The 21890-nt window shown below is 46.1% G+C and overlaps 1 protein-coding gene across 1 annotated transcript in view; it reads right to left on the bottom strand.

The window, feature by feature from the left end:
* Window positions 1-308: 308 nt before the first annotated feature.
* Window positions 309-21890, bottom strand: part of LOC311512929 (excitatory amino acid transporter 5-like) — a gene marked incomplete at its 5' end in the record, with an annotated part of 77231 nt that continues 55649 nt past the window's right edge. The window contains 2 exons of the mRNA XM_084614386.1: window positions 309-570; window positions 685-784. Coding sequence (XP_084470512.1) covers window positions 433-570; window positions 685-784 — 238 coding nt within the window. The 3' untranslated portion in view covers window positions 309-432. The remainder of the gene's footprint in view (window positions 571-684; window positions 785-21890) is intronic.

A 21890-nucleotide genomic window follows, 5' to 3' on the forward strand; every position in this document is an offset into this window, starting at 1 on the left:
GACAGCAATTGCGAACAGAGAATGGGTGAAGACCATTGCTGGACGGTGACAAAGCTCTGCCTTGTCTCAGCCCCTTTTTAAAACAACCAGCTAAGGTTCTTCTCTAATAACTATCTATTCCTCTGTCCTCGAAAAAGAAAATTGTGTTGAGAAAATAGTGGCATGAAACCTTTAAAAATCTGTTGCTCTGGACTGTCAAGACAACGACTTCATAGATGAGGCCTCGCAGGTTAAAGCCTCAAGCAGTTGGCGCTACTGCTTCCTGTTTAACTTCTGGCCAGTGCAGTTGTGCTGCTGTAGCTCTTCGAAGCCTCCCAAAAATGGATTTTTCTGCCTTTTTTGTGCACAGTAAGGCCCACATGTACACACAGAGTAGAGTGGCTACGTGTTAGCACCAAAATCCTCTTCCTGGGAATGAAAATGCTATGGCCATTACACCTGGCAGATATTGTAATTAACTCCTGTTCGTTCAGACAACGTTTCTACAATCATTTCCATCACGTGGTCTTTGGGCTGGAGAAGGGAGTTCTCGGCAGAAGAAAGCTTCTCTGTGTTGCTCACTGGATCTTGCTGCAAAAACAAGAAAGATCTACTCTTAATTCTGCTCCCTGACCTGCCCACAGTTTTTGTATTTGATTTTAGCTCCGGCACCCCTCTTTTTTTCTCCCAAATGGATATACGTACTTTTTCTGGCTTTGGTGCAAAATCTTTCTGGCAGACATGTGCTATGATGCCCGCAGCCAGTGCATCACCTAGGACGTTGGTCATTGTTCTAAGTCGATCTCTAGAAGAAAAGAGAGCAGTGAGAGCCAGTAGTTTTGGTGAAAGTGCTGATGGTGATCAATATTGGGAAGATTAATCTGATTTCCCCTGCAAGAACACCAGCAAAATAAATAATCTCTTGCATTTCCATACTACCTTTTATCCCAAAGAGATCCCAAAGTGCTTTAAATATATGCACGCACAGTACACTGATTTGTCTCACCTAACATTGCCAGGCGACTGCCTCTGGAGTAACATGCAACAGCTATTCAAAAGGACACTGCCAGGTCATAGAGCCCTACATTTTTGATTTATCAAAATGTGAATTAAAAGTTACAAAAATCTAAAAATTTATAGATATTTTTAAATAAGAATTTTACTTATATTAGTAGAAGTAGATATTACCTTAGCATATGTATTGATGGGACTACTACTGGAATACTGTATTCAATTTTGGTGTTCCTGCTTTTAAAGAGGATGTTGAAAACAGGATTTAGAGAAGAGCTACAAGATTTGAGGTCTCGAAAACACTTTACAATGCAAGAGTTGGGTAAAATCAATAAAGCTCCTTAAAATGCCTCAGGGAGTTTTAGGATTGCAATTCCCATTGAAAGATTTCTGGTCCTAAATCCTTTAAACTAAGGCCTGGTCTACACTTCATGGTTAGGTTGACGCAAGACAGTTTTTATGTAGACCTCCCTATGGATGTATCTACACTTAAATTTCGCTTCTTCTGCCGAAACTGCCCCACTACACCAACTGAATAGCACCACCTCCCCAAGCAGCATAGATTCAGGGTGGATGTAGTTAGGTCGATGAAGTATCAGCATAGATGCTACGATACTTACATCAACTGTTCTTGGCCTCCAGGAGCTGTCCCGCAATGCCCCACATGGCTGTTCTGGTTGCCATTGTGAATTAGTTGCCCAAGGGTCATGTGGACAATATGCTGCTCCTCCCTTTTAAAACCGTGCACATTTTTGAAATTCTTTTCCCTGATTGCTTGGCTTGACGAGCACACCTAGCCTCTCTTCACGGTTGAATGTAACTGCCCAGCTGACCACGCCGGCTACACGCTGCAGATGTGCTCCTGCCTGGGGTATACAGGAGGTTTTGCATCTCCTGGGCCTGGTGGGAGAAGAGGCTGTGCAAGCCCAGCTCCACTCCAGTCACAGAAATGTGGACATTATGAGCAGATTACTCAGGGACAGCAGGAGAGGAGCTACAAGAGGACCAGTGGCAGTGCCTCCTGAAAGCCAAGGAGCTGGGGCAGGCATACCAGAAGGCAAGAGAGGCCAACAATTGATATGGTGCGGAGCTGCAGACCTGCCACTTTTACAAAGAGCTGCATGCTATCTTTGGTGGAGATCTCAGTATGACCCCCAAGAGCCCTGTGGATACTTTAAGTGAGCCCAAGTCACAGACCCCTGCCATGAACAGTGAGGAGGAGGTGGAGGAGGAATATGGGAGCCAGGCGACCGGGGAAATCTAGCTGCCTGGTGAGCCAGGACATGTTTTTGACTCCACCACTCAGCCCCAACAGTCCTGCTGAGGGAAGCCTGATGCAGGGGAAGGAACCTCTAGTAAATATGCCATTTTCTTTGAAATTCCAGGGATGGAACCCCCAAAGTAACAGGACACATCTGTTGATTTACCCTTTTTTACTTGTGCTAGAAGAGGTAGTGAAACAGCCAAGAGAGGGGCCACGTGGAGCAGTTTATGTGCCCAGAATCCTTCGTAGAGATCTCAGTGGAACTTGGATGGAGGTACTCTGCAATCCTCTACTAAAGGTTTCTGGGGAGGGCCTTTAAAACCTCTAAGGATGGAAATTCCACCACCTCCCTAGGTAACCCATTCCAGTGCTTCACCACCCTCCTAGTGAAATATATTTCCTAATATCCAACCTAGACCTTCCCCACTGCAACTTGAGACCGTTGCTCCTTGTTCTGTCATCTGCCCCCACTGAGAACAGCCTAGCTCCATCATTTTTGAAACCCCCCTTCAGGTAGTTGAAGGCTGCTATCAAATCCCCCCTCACTCTTCTCTTCTGCAGACTAAATAAGCCCAGTTCCCTCAGCCTCTCCTCGTAAGTCATGGGCCCCAGCCCCCTGATCATTTTCATTGCCCTCTGCTGGATTCTCTCCAATTTGTCCACATTCTTTCCGTAGTGGGGGGCCCAAAACTGGACACAGTACTCCAGATGTGACGTCACCAGTGCCGAATAGAGGGGAATAATCACTTCCCTCAATCTGCTGGCAATGCTCCTACTAATGCAGCCCAATATGCCATAAGCCTTCACAACAAAGGCACACTGCTGACTCATATCCAGCTTCTTGTCCACTGTAATCCCCAGGTCCTTGTCTGCAGAACTGCCGCTTAGCCAGTCTGTCCCCAGCCTGTAGCAGTGCATGGGATTCTTCCATCCTAAGTGCAGGACTCTGCACTTCTCCTTGTTGAACCTCATCAGATTTCTTGTGGCCCAGTCCTCCAATTTGTTTAGGTCACTCTGGACCCTATCCCTACCCTCCAGCGTATCTACCTCTCCCCCCAGCTTGGTGTCATCTGCGAACTTGCTGAGGGTGTAATTAATCCCATCATCCAGATCATTAATAAAGACGTTGAGTAAAACCAGCTCCAGGACTGACTCCTGGGTCACTCTGCTTGATACCGGCTGCCAACTAGACATCGAGCTGTTGATCACTACCTGTTGAGCCAGCTTTCTATCTACCTTATAGTCCATTCATCCAATCCATACTTTTTTGACTTGCTGGGAAGAATACTGTGGGAGACCGTATCTCAAGCTTTGCTAAAGTCAAGATATATCATGTCCACTGCTTTCCCCATGTTCATAGGGCCAGTTATCTCATCATAGAAGGCAATCAGATTGGTCAGGCATGACTTGCCCTTGGTGAATCCATGTTGATTGTTCCTGATCACCATGATTTTTCCAGGGACTGAGGTGTGGCTGACCGATCTGTAGTTCCCCAGGTTCTCCTTCACTTTTTTAAGAAGGGCCTGGGTGGCTTCAGGATGCAAATAGCAGCTGTGCTGTCTGCCTTTGTCACTCTCAGGAGTGAGATACCAGCTAAAATCACCCCTGCCTGTGGAAAACGGTGCTAGTATTCAGTCTCATTGCCCCATACACATATACTCAGGCTTGTGAGCTATTCCCCCCTCATTTCCCCTACCTCCTCCCCCCCTGAGGGCCACATTCACAATGGCAGGATGCTGTGACTGGTGCTGTGGTCTGTCAAGCCTAAGCAGATGTGACAATGTACTGCTTACAACTTTTGGGAAGCAAGGGGAGTTCAGTATCCTAAGTTTTGATTTCCATTGTGAATACACTGACAATGGTACCTCTCTGTGTTGTATCTGCAGCTGCTGCCATTGTGGCCTTCAGGGTCTCCTCCACACCCGCAGAAAGCCTGAGCCAGATAAGGAAGAGAAAGAAGAGGACTTTTGCTGGCATGTTCCAGGAGATCATGCAAGCCTGTGCTGCATCAGAGAATGAGACCAGGGTCTGGAGGATGACCATTTCAGACAGCATGGAGAAGGAAGAGTTGAGAGGAGAAAGGCCTGGGAGTCCAAGCAGGAAAAGGAGAGGGAGATGCACTAGGACTTAATGGGGTTTCTCATGCAGCAGAGATGCTGCACTGACTCTGGTAGACCTGCAGGTATAAAAATCCTGTGCTCGCCTCCCTCTGCAGCCCATAGAGAACTCAATGTCTCCTACCTTCACCCCCCTCAACATTCCTCATGCCAGTGTTCACTCTAATTTTTCCCACCCATGTGCAGATTGAATTTTGTTGTGTGCACCACTATGGAGGTGATGTGTGACACATCACCTTCATATTGGTGCACGCAACAAAATTCATGTGGTGGGGGTAGGGCCGAGGGGTTCCTGTGGGAGGGGGCTCAAGGCTGGGGTAGAGGGTTGGGGTGCAGGGGGTGAGGGCTCCGGCTGGGGGGGCAGGCTCTGGGGCAGGGCTGGGGATGAGGGGCTCAGGGCTGGGGGCAGAGGGTTGAGTGCAGGGGGTGCAGGCTCTGGGGTGGAGCTGGGGATGAAGGATTTGGGGTGCAGGAGGGTGCTCCGGGGCTATGGCAGGGAGAGAGAACTCTTTCCCCCTCCTCCTCCCCCTCCCCCCGCCCCAGTGCTCTCTCCTTGCAGCAGCAACTGGGCTGGAGTGGAAGAGGCACCTGTCCCTGTCGCTCTAGGGCTGGGGCTGCAGGATAGGTGCCCCTCCCCTGGCCCCAGCAGGTCCGGGCCAGGGGAGGGCCCTGGCTGGGTCCGGTCCACAGGGTGAGTTTGGACGGGGGGGACCTCGCATGGCAGGTTGGGGGCAGGTCCCCAGCCGGGTTCCCTAAGCGCCTGCGCGGTGCTAAGTAGGCTGCTGTGCGTCCGCGCAGCTTACAGGGAACTTGGGTCACTGCACACCCCTACCACTCCACCCCAAGGGACGTTACAGACCATCAGCTACACATAGACTGACCTGTGAAAGCCATACTTGGTGTATGTGTACCTGAAATGAAAATGTTTTTTTCTTGCCCCTTCATAAGTTCTGTTCCCTTAATTTATTAAGTTTCAAAGGGTTTTGTAATTGCCTGGTTCATATTACAGAATAAAAATCCATTTTTTGGAACAAAATTCATCTTTATTGGTTCACAACATGTGCTGTCTGGTGCTGAGTACGTCTGATAAGCACCAATTTCCTGTTACTTCATTTTGTCACAGAAACCATAACCTCATTCAAGACTATATAATAATAGGTGCATTGGCAATGTTCTATTTCTACACACACAGAATCACCACAAGAATCGTAGCAGGCTGCAAAAGAGCAAGGCCAGGTAGAGCACACTGTTCTGGTTCACTTTTAAATGTTCTTTCAAAGCCTTCCTGAGCTACATCGCTCTGCACTGAACCCTTCTAATAGCCCTTGTATCTGGCTGTTCAAATTCAGTATACAGCAGCTCCAGCTCCATCACGGTAGAAACTTTCCCCCTTTGACTCTCAGATATTATGCAGAACACAGCAGGCAGCTATCACCATTGGGATTTTTTTTCACTGAGGTCCAATCTTGTAAGTAAACAATGACCCTTCAGACAACCAGAGGCACATTCAACTGTTATTCTTCACCTGCTGAGCTGATATTTGAAGCATTCCTTGGTGCTGTCAAGATGGCCAGTGTATAGTTTCATGAGCCATGGGAACAAGAGGTAGGCTGGGTCTCCCAGGATCACTATTGGCATTTCAACATTCCCCATGGTAATCTGCTGGTTGGGAAAGGAAGTCCCTGCTTGCAGCTTTTTGCACAGTCCTGTGTTCTTAAAGATGCCTGCGGCATGCACCTTCCCTGACCCACCCACATTGATGTCAGTAAAGCATCCCCGGTGATCCACCAGCAGTTGCATTACCATGATGTACTCTGTGGCAAGGTGGTCTGGTGTTAAAATAGAGATGTGTGTGCCATCTATTGATCCTCCAAAGTTCACGAAGCTTATTGCTGCGAACCATCCACTGTGTCCTGCGTAGCAGGAGGTGCATAATGGCCCTGCACACTTGCATGACAGTGGCCTCCATTGTGCATTTCCCAACTCCCAGATGGTTTCCCACTGACCCGTAGCAATTGGGCATTGCAAATTTCCACAGTGCAATTGCCCCTCACTTCTCTACTGTCAGTGCAGCTCTCATTTTGGTGTCCTTGCGCTGGCAGGCTGGGGCAAGTTCGGCACACAGATCCAGGAATGTGTCTTTGTGCATCTGAAAATTCTTCAGCTACTGCTAGTCATCCCAAACCTGCATGATAATGCAATTCCACCAGTCAGTGCTTGTTATTCAGGCCCAGAACTGGTGCTCCACCATCCGCAGCTTCTCCATGAATGCCACCAACAACCTTGAATTGTTTCTGTCTGTGTCCCACAGCGATCTAGTCTTCAAGGAAATGTCGTGTTCCCCGCAGCTCCTCTTCGGGCTCTGCAGATACTGCAAGATCAGGCACCCTGTGCTTGCAATGCTCATGACAATAATGCAGAGCTCTGCACACTCTGTGTGTCTGTCAGAGATGGTGGCCAGTAAGGAGGGATACATGGGTTTATGGGGATTTTGAAGAGGTGTGAAATACTATGGGATGCAGATGAAATTATGGGATGGAGAACACTTCATTATGGGAAGTTGACCCCATGCTCCCAGTCACACCTGTGCAACCCGTTTCTGCTTCATGAAGCATTGCAAAAACTTCCCAAAACATCCTGTGTTGCATGGTGGCAAGTTGCACAGTGAAATACCAAGCCACGGTGCACTGCACTATGCATCAATATGAGCGCTCCTGGTGAGGAGGTGTGTGCCGACACAAGGAGCATAGCGCGCACAAGCGATGTAATAACTGCGGCTGCTGTATGGCAATGTAACTTAAGTTGACATAATTTTTGTAGTGTGGGTATGGCCTAAGGAAGAGATAAGAACATAAGAATGGCCCTACTGGGTCAGACCGAAGGTCCATCTAGCCCAGTATCCTGACTTCTGACAGTGGCCAAAGCCAGGTGCCCCAGAAGGAATGAACAGAACAGGTAATCATCAAGTGATCCATCACCTGTCACTCATTCCCAGCTTCTGGCAAACAGAGGCGAGGGACACCATTCCTGCCCATCCTGGCTAATAGCTATTGCTGGACCTATCCTCCATGAATTTATCTAGTTCTTTTTTGAACCCTCTTATGGTCTTGGCCTTCACAACATCCCCTGGCAAGGAGTTCCACAGGTTGACTGTGCATTGTGTGAAGAAATACTTCCTTTTATTTGTTTTAAACCTGCTGCCTAGTAATTTCATTTGGTGACCCCTAGTTCTTGTGTAATGAGAAGGAGTAAATAACATTTCCTTATCTACTTTCTCTACACCAGTCATGATTTTATAGACCTCAATCATATCTTCCCTTATCCATCTCTTTTCCAAGCTGAAAAGTCCCAGTCTTATTAATCTCTCCTCATACGGAAGCTGTTCCATGCCCCTAATCATTTTAGTGGTGGGTAGAAAGTTGGCTAGATTGGGTAGATTGGGTTGGCAAGGTGGGTAGAAAGTTGGCTAGATTGTCGGGCTCAACAGGTAGTGATCAATGGCTCCATGTCTAGTTGGCAGCCGATGTCAAGTGGAGTGCCCCAAGGGTCGGTCCTGGGGCCGGTTTTGTTCAATATCTTCATAAATGATCTGGAGGATGGTGTGGATTGCACTCTCAGCAAGTTTGCGGATGATACTAAACTGGGAGGAGTGGTAGATACACTGGAGGGCAGGGATAGGATACAGAGGGATCTAGACAAATTGGAGGATTGGGCCAAAAGAAATCTGATGAGGTTCAATAAGGATAAGTGCAGGGTCCTGCACTTAGGACAGAAGAACCCAATGCACAGCTACAGACTAGGGCCCGAATGACTAGGCAGCAGTTCTGCGGAAAAGGACCTATGGGTGACAGTGGACGAGAAGCTGGATATGAGTCAGCAGCGTGCCCTTGTTGCCAAGAAGGCCAATGGCATTTTGGGATGTATAAGTAGGGGCATAGCGAGCAGATCGAGGGACGTGATCGTCCCCCTCTATTCCACATTGGTGAGGCCTCATCTGGAGTACTGTGTCCAGTTTTGGGCCCCACACTACAAGAAGGATGTGGATAAATTGGAGAGAGTCCAGCGAAGGGCAACAAAAATGATTAGGGGTCTGGAACACATGAGTTATGAGGAGAGGCTGAGGGAACTGGGATTGTTTAGTCTGCGGAAGAGAAGAATGAGGGGGGATTTGATAGCTGCTTTCAACTACCTGAGAGGTGGTTCCAGAGAGGATGGTTCTACACTATTCTCAGTGGTAGAAGAGGACAGGACAAGGAGTAATGGTCTCAAGTTGCAGTGGGGGAGGTTTAGGTTGGATATTAGGAAAAACTTTTTCACTAGGAGGGTGGTGAAACACTGGAATGCGTTACCTAGGGAGGTGGTAGAATCTCCTTCCTTAGAAGTTTTTAAGGTCAGGCTTGACAAAGCCCTGGCTGGGATGATTTAATTGGGGATTGGTCCTGCTTTGAGCAGGGGGTTGGACTAGATGACCTCCTGAGGTCCCTTCCAACCCTGATATTCTATGATTCTATGATTTTTGTTGCCCTTTTCTGAACCTTTTCCAATTCCAAAATGTCTTTTTTGAGATGGGGTGACCACATCTGCACACACTATTCAAGATGTGGGTGTACCATGGATTTATATAGAGGCAACATATTTTCAGTCCTATTATCTATCCCTTTGTTAATTATTCCCAGCATTCTATTCGCTTTTTTGACTGCCACTGCACATTGAGTGGATATTTTCAGTGAACTATCCACAATGACTCCAAGATCTCTCTCTTGAGTGGTAACAGCTAATTTTGACCCCATCATTTTATATGTATAATTGAGATTGTGCTTTCCAATGTTTATCAACATTAAATTTAACCTGTCATTTTGTTGCCCAGTCACCCAGTTTTGAGAGATCCTTTTGTAGCTCTTTGCAGTCTGCCTGGGTCTTAAATATCTTTAGTGATTTTGTATCATCTGCAAATTTTGCCACCTCACAGTTTACCCCTTTTTCCAGATCATTTATGAATATATTGAATATAACTGGTCCCAGAACAGACCCCTGGAGGACACCACTATTTACCTCTCTCAGTTCTGAAAACTGACCATTTATACCTACCCTTTGTTTCCTATCTAACCAGTTACCAATCCATGAGAGCACCTTCCCTCTTATCCTGTGGCAGCTTACTTTGCATAAGAGCCTTTGGTGAGGGACCTTGTCAAAGGTTTTCTGAAAATCTAAGTACACTATATCCACTGGATCTCCTTGGTCCACATGCTTGTTGACCCCCTCAAAGAATTCTAGTAGATTGATGAGGCATGATTTCCCTTTACTAAAACCATGTTGACTCTTCCCCAACAAATTATGTTCATCTCTGTCTGACAATATTGTTCTTTATTACAGTTTTTCAAGCAGTTTGCCCAGTAGTGAAGTCAGGCTTACAGGCCTGTAATTGCCGGGATCACCTCTGGAGCCCTTTTTAAAAATTGGTGTCACATTAGCCATCCTCCAGTCATCAGGTACAGAAGATGATTTAAATGATAGGTTACAGATTACAGTTTTCACAGTAGCAGACGTGTGTTCGTCTGTATCCACAAAAAGAAAAGGAGGACTTGTGGCACCTTAGAGACTAAGAAATTTATTTGAGCATAAGCTTTCGTGAGCTACAGCTCACTTCATCGGATGCATTCAGTGGAAAAATCTCCCCACTGTATTTTCCACTGAATGCATCCGATGAAGTGAGCTGTAGCTCACGAAAGCTTATGCTCAAATAAATTTGTTAGTCTCTAAGGTGCCACAAGGACTCCTTTTCTTTTTGAGGTTTCAGAGTGGTAGCCATGTTAGGCTGTATCGGCAAAAACAACCAGGAGTCCTTGTGGCACCTTAGAGACTAACACATTTATTTGGGCATAAGCTTTCATGGGCTAAAACCTACTTCATCAGATGCATGGAGTGAAAAATACAGTATTATAGCACCTAAAAAGATGGGAGTTGCCCTAGCAAGCGGGAGGGGAAGGGGGGTCAGTGCTAACGAGCAATTCAGTTAAGGAGGAAGTGGCCTATTCTCAATAGTTGACAAGAAGGGTTGAATACCAAGGGAGGGAAAATTACTTTTGTAGTACTAATGAGGCCAATGCAATCAAGGTGGCCCATTTCCAACAGTTGACAAGAAGGTGAGAGTATCAGCAGAGGGAAAATTACTTTTTGTAGTAACCCATCCATTCCCAGTCTTTATTCAGGCCTAATTTGATGGTGTCCAGTTTGTAAATTAATTCCAGCTCTGCAGTTTCTCGTTGGAGTCTGTTTCTGAAGTTTTTTTGTTGAAGAATTGCCACTTTTAAGTCTGTTGTTGAGTATCTAGGGAGATTGAAGTGTTCTCCTCCTGGTTTTTGAAGGTTAACAATTCTTGATGTCTGATTTGTGTCCATTTATTATTTTGTGTAGAGACTGTCCGTTTTGGCCAATGTACATGGAAGACTGGCATTGCTGGCACATGATGGCGTATATCACATTGGTAGATGTGCACGTGAATGAGCCCTTGATTGTGTGGCTGATGTGGTTAGGTCCTTTGTTGGTGTTCCTTGAATAGATATGCGGGCAGAGTTGGCAACATGGGTTGTTGCAAGGATTGGTTCTTGGGTTAGTGTTTTTGTTGTGTGGTGAGTATTTGCTTCAGGTTGGGGGGCTGTCTGTAAGCGAGGACTGGGCTGTCTCCCAAGGTCTGTGAGAGTGAAGGGTCGTCCTTCAGGATAGGTTGTAGATCCTTGATGATGCACTGGAGAGGTTTTACTTGGGGGCTGTAGGTGACGGTTTCAGGTAATTGAAGGCTGCTATCAAATTCCCCCCTCACTCTTCTCTTCTGCAGACTAAATAAGCCCAGTTCCCTCAGACTCTCCTTGTAAGTCATGGGCCCCAGCCCCCTGATCATTTTCGTTGCCCTCCGCTGGACTCTCTCCAATTTGTCCACATCCCTTCTGTAGTGGGGGGACCAAAACTGGACGCAATACTCCGGGTGTGGCCTCGCCAATGCTGAATAGAGGGGAATAATCTGCTGGCAATGCTCCTACTAATACAGCCCAATATGCCATTGGCCTTCTTGGCAACAAGGGCACACTGTTGACTCATATCCAGCTTCTTGTCCACTGTAATCCCCAGGTCCTTTTCTGCAGAAATGCTGCTTAGCCAGTCTGTCCCCAGCCTGTAGCGGTGCATGGGATTCTTCCGTCCTAAGTGCAGGACTCTGCGCTTGTCCTTGTTGAACCTCATCAGATTTCTTTTGGCCCAATCCTCTCATTTGTCTAGGTCACTCTGGACCCTATCCCTACCCTCCAGCGTACTCACATCTCCCCCATTTTAGTGTCATCTGCGAACTTGCTGAGGGTGCAATTAATTCCATCATCCAGATCATTTAATAAAGATGTTGAACAAAACCAGCCCCAGGACTGACCCCTGGGGCACTCCGCTTGATACCAGCTGCCAATTAGACATCGAGCCATTGATCACTACCTGTTGAGCCTGACAATTTAGCCAGCTTTCTATCCACCTTATAGTCCATTCGTCCAATCCATACTTCTTTAACTTGCTGGTAAGAATACTGTGGGAGACCATATCAAAAGCTTTGCTGAAGTCAAGATATATCACGTCCACCGCTTTCACCATATCCACAGAGCCAGTTATCTCATCATAGAAGGCAATCAGGTTGGTCAGGCATGACTTGCCCTTGGTGAATCCATGTTAACTGTTCCTTATTACCTTCCTCTCTTCCAAGTGCTACAAAATGGATTCCTTGAGGACCTGCTCCATGATTTTGCTGAGGACTGAAGTGAGGCTGACTGGTCTATAGTCCCCAGATTCTCCATCGTCCCCTTTTTAAAGATGGGCATTATATTTTCCTTTTTCCAATCGTCTGGGACCTCCCCCAATTGCCATGAATTTTCAAAGACAATGGCTCTGCAATCACATCTGCCAACTCCCTCCCTTCATTGCGTTGGCCTTGTTAGCGCTACAAAAGTAATTTTCCCTCCTTTGGTATTCACCCCTTCTTGTCAACTGCTGAGCACGGCTCCCAGTGCTGTTGTACTGTCTACACTGGCCTGTTATAGCGCTGAAACTTTCTGTGCTCATGGGGTGTTTTTTCACACCCCTGAGTGAGAAAGTTGCAGCGCTGCAAACTGCCAGTGTAGAAAAGCCCTAAGATATGATCTGGTCATGGTCTGTACATACTTGAACAAGGAGAAGACATCTAAGGTCTTGTTTACATAGGGACACTCGGGAAAATTGAGCTGAATTAACTAAAGGTGTGAGTTTAAAATGGATTAGTTAAACTGCATTAAACACCTGTGTGCATGTTCATATTCGGAAATAAAGTGGACTTAATTTGATTTAGGCCTGGTCTACATGAGGCAATTAGGTCTGTAGGATTTGTGAAAAATCCACAACCCCCTGAGTGATGCAGTTAAACTGACCAAACCCATGGTGTAGACAGCACTAGGTAAATGGGAAAATTCTCGACCCAGCTACTGCCTGTCGGGGTGGTGGGTTATCTACGCCGACAGGAGAACCCCTTCTGTTGGAGCAGGTAATTACAGCAGAGCAGCTGTGTTGCTGCAGCATTTTAAATGTAAACCAGCCCTTGGTTTAAGCAAATTAAGCTAAAGCCACTCTAATTCTGAACGAGAGTGTCCACCCAAGGGTTTAATGCCATTTAATCCACTTTAAAAGTTAATTTGAATTAACTTTTTTGATTGTCCCTGTCTAGACAAGCCTTGATTCTACAGTGCTCTTTAACAGAGTGGGGCACAACAAGATTCAATGGCTGAAAATTGGATTAAAAAAATTTAAACTGAAAACAGGATGCAAAATTTTGAGTGTAATTTACCCTAGGAACAGTTTATCAAGGGATATGGTGGTTTCTCAATCACTTAGTCATCCAACAGATATGTTCTAATTCACCCACAGGTTTTTGGTCTTGAAGCAGAAATTACTGAGTGAAAATCTATGGCTTGAGTTGTGCAGGAAATCAGACTGTGACCATAGTGGTCCCCCTTCTTTACTTAAAACCTATGAATAAGCATAATTTCTGCCCTCTATATCTCTGTCATGTCCCGTCTTATTTGTCTCTTCTCTAACATATGCAGTCCCATTCCTCTTCAAGTGATCATAGAATATCATAGAATATCAGGGTTGGAAGGGACCTCAGGAGGTCATCTAGTCCAACCCCCTGCTCAAAAGCAGGACCAATCCCCAATTAAATCATCCCAGCCAGGGCTTTGTCAAGCCTGACCTTAAAAACTTCTAAGGAAGGAGATTCCACCACCTCCCTAGGCAACGCATTCCAGTGTTTCACCACCCTCCTAGTGAAAAAGTTTTTCCTAATATCCAACCTAAACCTCCCCCACTGCAACTTGAGACCATTACTCCTTGTCCTGTCCTCTTCTACCACTGAGAATAGTGTAGAACCATCCTCTCTGGAACCACCTCTCAGGTAGTTGAAAGCAGCTATCAAATCCCCCCTCATTCTTCTCTTCCGCAGACTAAACAATCCCAGTTCCCTCAGCCTCTCCTCATAACTCATGTGTTCCAGTCCCCTAATCATTTTTGTTGCCCTTCGCTGGACTCTCTCCAATTTATCCACATCCTTCTTGAAGTGTGGGGCCCAAAACTGGACACAGTACTCCAGATGAGGCCTCACCAATGTCGAATAGAGGGGAACGATCACGTCCCTCGATCTGCTCGCTATGCCCCTACTTATACATCCCAAAATGCCATTGGCCTTCTTGGCAACAAGGGCACACTGCTGACTCATATCCAGCTTCTCGTCCACTGTCACCCCTAGGTCCTTTTCTGCAGAACTGCTGCCTAGCCATTCGGTCCCTAGTCTGTAGCTGTGCATTGGGTTCTTCCGTCCTAAGTGCAGGACCCTGCACTTATCCTTATTGAACCTCATCAGATTTCTTTTGGCCCAATCCTCCAATTTGTCTAGGTCCCTCTGTATCCTATCCCTGCCCTCCAGCGTATCTACCACTCCTCCCAGTTTAGTATCATCCGCAAATTTGCTGAGAGTGCAATCCACACCATCCTTCAGATCATTTATGAAGATATGATTGTCCATGTGTTTTCTAATCTTGATGCACATGTGTATGAGATCAGATTCTTTCAGCCAGCAGAGTCCATGGGGGCTCATGTCCTCTCTCATCCCCAGCTAACAGCATAAAGCAGGTCCAAGAGTCCCTCAGGTGCTTTGCCAATACAGAATGCCAGAGTCACTCTAGTCATGGGAAGGAGGGCAGACTGTGGAATCCATGTGGACAAAACATCTGGAAGAATCAGTTACTGTAAGGTAAGCAACCAGTCGTTCACGGTTGCCTGTTTGCTTGGAGGTGGATGCTCGGTTAAACAATGACTGTAGGACATCCATATCAAAGTGGTCATCTAATCTGAAAGTTTCACGCTGAGCAGAGATCTTCATTGAGCTGTCTTACAATGATGCCCAGGTTTTTTTCTTAAGTTATTATAGTTAATTGGGAGACTTACACAGGCAGTCCATGAGTCTGCAGTATTCAAATCACTGAGCATAATGGTAAATGACAAGATAATTACCCATTGCCCCTCACATGAACTAATCTGTATAGACTAGATACTGGTTGACAAAGCAGGATCCTACTATTGGAAGAAACACTTGGGAAGCTGGATCAGTCAGAGACCTCAGCTCTGCAAGCCCCATTGTGCCCACTGTGGTTTGTCCTCTCCCTTCTTGGCAGGATAGTTTTGTGCTCAGACTTTGTTATTGCGACACATATTCACACCCTACACATTATTGTAATAATCTTTGTACAAAATGTGCCTTGTGAGGTATCTTTGAAAACTAATAAGTCACTGGTCATTAATATTCTTGTGTGATCATAGAATCTCAGGGTTGGAAGGGACCTCAGGAGGTCATCTAGTCCAACCCCCCGCTCGAAGCAGGGCCAATTCCAATTTTTGCCCCAGATCCCTAAATGGCCCCCTCAAGGATTGAGCTCACAACCCTGGGTTTAGCAGGCCAATGCTCAAACCACTGAGCTGTCCCTCTCCCACATGTGATGTGTGTACATGATGGGTATTAAGAGTTAGAGACATGCTGGAATGATAACTGTTCAAACCAGGTGTGTCATGGGGAGTTGTTAAACAGGTCTGTCCTAAACAAAGGAATTTACATATAAGCAGTAAACTGACTCATCACACTAACAAGTGGGAGAGAAGACAGCATGGCAGCTACACCAGGCAGGAGAGAGATGCTTGGTCTGAGTTTTACTTTTCAGAATCCATTTAGAAGGTGGGCTGCTCTACGAAGATGGGGGAGGGAGGGCTGAATCTCAAGTGATAAGCAATTGAATCAACTGATTGTATGCTGCATTACTGTATTATACACATGTTTAGAGTGAAGTCTTTTCTGAAAGTTGTGACACACTGGTGATTAATAACATTATTAAATGTTTCAGAGTGGGAGCCATGCTAGGCTGTATCAGCAAAAACGAAGAGGAGTCCTTGTGGCACCTTAGAGACTAACAAATTTATTTGAGCATAAGCTTTCGTGGGCTAAAACCCACTTCATCAGATGCATGGAGTAGAAAATACAGTAAGCAGTGTATATATATTACAGCACATGAAAAGATGGGAGTTGCCTTACCAAGTGGGGGTCAGTGCTAACGAGGCCAATTCATTTAAGGTGGAAGTGGCCTATTCTCAACAGTTGACAAGAGGAGGTGAATATCAGGGAAAATTACTTTTGTAGTGTTCATGAGGCCAATGCAATCAGGGTGGACATCGCCCATTCCCAACAGTTGACAAGATGGTGTGAGTATCGGCAGAGGGAAAATTACTTTTTGTAGTGACCCATCCACTCCCAGTCTTTATTCAGGCTTAATTTGGGGGTGTCCAGTTTGCAAATGAATTCCAATTCTGCAGTTTCTCGTTCAAGTCTGTTTTTGAAGTTTTTTTGTTTAATTGCCACTTTTAAGTTTGAGTGATCAGAGAGATTGAAGTGTTCTCCTACTGGTTATTGAATGTTACAATGCATAGAAGCTCTCAACACCAACATTCCACACACAGATGGACTATATGCTGTCAGGAACAGTTTCCCCCAATAATGTCACAGCAAACCTGGTGGCTGAACTGTGTGACTTTGTCCTCACCCACAACTATTTCAGATTTGGGGACAATTTATACCTTCAAATCAGCTGCACTGCTATGGGTACCCGCATGGCCCCGCAGTATGCCAACATTTTTATGGCTGACTTAGAACAGCGCTTCCTCAGCTCTTGTCCCCTTACGCCCCTACTCAACTTGCGCTACATTGATGACATCTTCATCATCTGGACCCATGGGAAGGAGGCCCTTGAGGAATTCCACCAGGATTTCAACAGTTTCCACCCCACCATCAACCTCAGCCTGGACCAGTCCGCACAAGAGATCCACTTCCTGGACACTACAGTGCTAATAAGCAATGGTCACATAAAGACCACTCTATTCCAGAAACCTACTGACCACTATACTTACCTATATGCCTCCAGCTTTCATCCAGACCACGTCACACGATCCATCGTCTACAGCCAAGTTCTAAGATACAATCACGTTTGCGCCATTTACTCAGACACAGACAAACACCTACAGGATCTCTATCAAGTGTTCTTAAACCTACAATACGCACATGGTGAAGTGAAGGAACAGATTGACAGATCCAGAAGGGTACCAGGAAGTCACTTACTACAAGACAAGCCCAACAAAGAAAGTAACAGAACGCCACCAGCTGTCACCTATAGCCCCCAACTAAAACGTATCCAGCGCATCATCAAGGATCTACAACCTCTCCTGAAGGACAATCCCTCACTCTCACAGACCTTGGGAGACAGGCCAGTCCTTGCTTACAGACAGCCCCCCAACCTGAAGCAGCAAATACTTACCAGCAACCACACACCACACAACAAAAACACTAACCCAAGAACCAATCCCTGCAACAAACCCCGTTGCCAACTCTGTCCGCATATCTATTCAAGGGACACTATCATAGGACCTAACCACATCAGCCACACCATCAAGGGCTCGTTCACCTGCACATCTACCAATGTGATATATGGAGCAATGCCAGTCTTCCATGTACATTGGCCAAACCGGACAGTCTCTACACAAAATAATAAATGGACACAAATCAGACATCAAGAATTGTTAACCTTCAAAAACCAGGAGGAGAACACTTCAATCTCCCTAGATACTCAACAACAGACTTAAAAGTGGCAATTCTTCAACAAAAAAACTTCAAAAACAGACTCCAACAAGAAACTACAGAACTGGAATTAATTTGCAAATTGGACACCATCAAATTAGGCCTGAATAAAGACTGGGAGTGGATGGGTCACTACAAAGAGTAATTTTCCCTCTGTTGACACTCACCTTCTTGTCAACTGTTAGGAATGGGCGACATCCACCTTGATTGCATTGGCCTCGTTAGCACTGACCCCCCCCCCACTTGGTAAGGCAACTCCCATCTTTTTGTGTGCTGTAATATATACACTGCTTACTGTATTTTTCAATCCATACATTTGATGAAGTGGGTTTTAGCCCATGAAAACTTATGCCCAAATAGATTTAGTCTCTAAGGTTCCACAAGGACTCCTCGTTATTATGAAATGTATGTATTAACACTATATAAGGAATTATAGATACTCATTGATGTTAGGCTGTGCTGACTGCCCAGATAGGAGGAATTGTCACAGCTAACGACCTGTCTCCTATGTAAATTAAGCATGATAGAATCAAACAATGGAAGCCCCATTTACATAGAAATCATACAGGGGAATGGAAACCTCATAGGAAGGGCTACAGGGACTCTTTGGCATCTGTCACTAGACAAACAAATAGGCCAGAGTTCTTGCAAGCTGAGAAAGATGGGCCCTTCAGTGTGGGGGGACCTTGTCTCTGGAACTGAATATTGGTGAGAAACACACTTAGACAAAGGTCTTTCACATAAGAAGACAAGGGAAGCTAGCACCTTGTGCTTTTGTGGACAGTCCTGGCTGAGGGACAGTCAGCCATGACTGGGAAGAATGACTAGTGAGAGAAACCATCTTGAACAAGCTTGTATGTTGCTAGATTAAATTTTCATAGAATCATAGAATACCAGGGTTGGAAGGGACCTCAGGAGGTCATCTAGTCCAACCCCCTGCTCAAAGCAGGACCAATCCCCAACTAAATCATCCCAGCCAGGACTTTGTCAAGCCTGACCTTAAAAACTTCTAAGGAAGGAGATTCCATCACCTCCCTAGGTAACGCATTCCAATGTTTCACCACCCTCCTAGTGAAAAAGTTTTTCCTAATATCCAACCTAGACCTCCCCCACTGCAGCTTGAGACCATTACTCCTTGCTCTGTCATCTGCTACCACTAAGAATAGTCTAGATCCATCCTCTTTGGAACCCCCTTTCAGGTAGTTGAAAGCAGCTATCAAATCCCCCCTCATTCTTCTCTTCTGCATACTAAACAATCGCAGTTCCCTCAGCCTCTCCTCATAAGTCATGTGTTCCAGTCCCCTAATCATTTTTTGTTGCCCTCCGCCGGACGTTTTCCAATTTTTCCACATCCTTCTTGTAGTGTGGGGCCCAAAATTCCAGATGGAGCCTCACCAATGTCGAATAGAGGGGAACATCACGTCCCTCGATCTGCTGGCAATGCCCCTACTTATACATCCCAAAATGCCATTGGTCTTCTTGGCAACAAAGACACACTGTTGACTCATATCCAGCTTCTCGTACACTGTAACCCCTAGGTCCTTTTCTGCAGAACTGGTCCCCATTCGGTCCCTAGTCTGTAGCGGTGCATGGGATTCTTCCGTCCTAATTGCAGGACTCTGCACTTGTCCTTGTTGAACCTCATCAGATTTCTTTTGGCCCAATCCTCTAATTTGTCTAGGGCCCTCTGTATCCTATCCCTACCCTCCAGCGTATCTATTCTCCTCCCAGTTTAGTGTCATCTGCAAACTTGCTGAGGGTGCAACCCACACCATCCTCCAGATCATTTATGAAGATATTAAACAAAACAGGCCCCAGGACCGACCCTTGGGGCACTCCACTTGATACCGGCTGCCCTCTAGACATGGATCACTACCTGTTGAGCCTGACAATCTAGCCAGCTTTCTATCCACCTTATCATCCATTCATCCAGCACATACTTCTTTAACTTGCTGGCAAGAATACTGTGGGAGACTGTGTCAAAAGCTTTGCTAAAGTCAAGGAACAACACGTCCACTGCTTTCCCCTCATCCACAGAGCCAGTTACCTCATCATAGAAGGCAATTAGATTAGTCAGGCATGACTTGCCCTTGGTGAATCCATGCTGACTGTTCCTGATCACTTTTCTCTCCTCTAAGTGCTTCACAATTGATTCCTTGAGGACCTGCTCCATGATTTTTCCAGGGACTGAGGTGAGGCTGATTGGCCTGTAGTACCCCGGATCCTCCTTCTTCCCTTTTTTAAAGATGGGCACTACATTAGCCTTTTTCCAGTCGTCCGGGACCTCCCCCGATTGCCATGAGTTTTCAAAAATAATGGCCGATGGCTCTGCAATCACATCCGCCAACTCCTTTAGCACTCTCGGATGCAGTGCATCCAGCCCCATGGACTTAGAATCATAGAATATCAGGGTTGGAAGGGACCCCAGAAGGTCATCTAGTCCAACCCCCTGCTCAAAGCAGGACCAATTCCCAGTTAAATCATCCCAGCCAGGGCTTTGTCAAGCCTGACCTTAAAAACCTCTAAGGAAGGAGATTCTACCACCTCCCTAGGTAATGCATTCCAGTGTTTCACCACCCTCTTAGTGAAAAAGTTTTTCCTAATATCCAATCTAAACCTCCCCCACTGCAACTTGTGCTCATCCAGCTTTTCTAATTAGTCCCGAACCACTTCTTTCTCCACAGAGGGCTGGTCACCTCCTCCCCATGCTGTGCTGCCCAGTGCAGTAGTCTGGGAGCTGACCTTGTTCGTGAAGACAGAGGCAAAAAAAGCCTTTTTTATTAGCTTTTTCCACATCCTCTGTCACTAGGTTGCCTCCCTCATTCAGTAAGGGGCCCACACTTTCCTTGACTTTCTTCTTGTTGCTAACATACCTGAAGAAACCCTTCTTGTTACTCTTCACATCTCTTGCTAGCCGCAATTCCAGGTGTGATTTGGCCTTCCTGATTTCACTCCTGCATGCCCGAGCAATATTTTTATACTTTAGAAGTTTTAGACTTCTAGATGTGTGTGTTCTCTTTTATTTGCTTGTAACCCTTTCTGACTTCATTCCTTTTACTGAGCATCACTTAACCTATGTCCTATTGTTAATGAATTTGGTTTATTTTACTATAAGCCAGCTCAGTGCAGTGTTTAAAGAGAAGGGTGTATTTACCAGTTAAGTTAATAAGCTGTGATGTGTTTTTGTGTCTTTAGAGGGTCAAATGAACCTTATTGTTTCTCTGAGCTGTCCAGGAAAGGGCTGGCCATTTCAGGACACACAGTTTGGGGAAGATTCTGCACTGGGAGTGAGCTGGGGTCACCCTGCTAAGATTGTCCAGATGGGCTCAACACCCTCCGTCTACCTGCCTAGACCTTCAGAAACGGCTTGTGGTACACCCAGCCCTGGGAGCTCTAGGTGCCTCTGTATGTATGATCAGTAACAGAGCAGACCTGAAGGAGCTGAGCACCTCTGACTGGATGACTCAGACAATACCTCAATCTCATAAGAGTACCTCCTTTGCGTGCTACCAGGATGGTCCATCCCTGGCATGGTGTACTGGTAGAGGGACGTCAGCTAGGGGAGCCAAAATTTCATTGAGCATTTCTTACAGTCACAGTTTACTGAGGGGTTAGCACCTAGTTCCCTAAAAGTTCATGCCTCTGCTCTTAGTCGCTTATGGGCCTCATGTCCAACTTTCTTAGGATAGTCTCTTTCCTCCCTTCAGCCCCACCATCAGGTTTCTGGTGGCACTTTGAGGTTTTAACTTGGTATTCAAAAGTTAAGTGATCCCTCCTTCATACCCTTGTCCTGCTCTGACCTCCAGTTCCTCACACTTAGGAGGTATTTCTGGTGAATAAGGGAACTAGCAATCCTGCCCATCTGATGTTCCACAGCGACAAGTTCATGCTCTGTTCTCCTAGTTTTGTCCCTTCCACTCAAACCAAGGAATTTTCTCTCCCTAGTTCCTGTCCTCACACTAGGAAGAAGAGAATTTGGCATGTTCTCAACCTCAGGTGAGTCTTGAGAATGTACCTAAATGGGTCAGAATGTTTTAGGAAGGAAGAATTCCTCTTCGTTCTATTTGGGGGCTCTAGGAAAGCCCATGACACGCCATCACCAAATGGATCACAACCTGCATCAAAGAGATACATCGGCCACATTTTCAAAATTGGGCACTGAGCCTGGAGCCTGACCTTCATCAGGGCTGAACATGATTCCAGCCAAATGGAACGTCTAAAATCAGGCCCAAGCTGGGCATTCAAAAAGGTTGGCCCCATAAATTACCAGCCACTTAAGAAAATTGTG

This window comes from Lepidochelys olivacea, assembly GCF_965140295.1.
Source record: "Lepidochelys olivacea isolate rLepOli2 genome assembly, chromosome: 25".
Taxonomy (NCBI): Eukaryota; Metazoa; Chordata; order Testudines; family Cheloniidae; genus Lepidochelys; species Lepidochelys olivacea.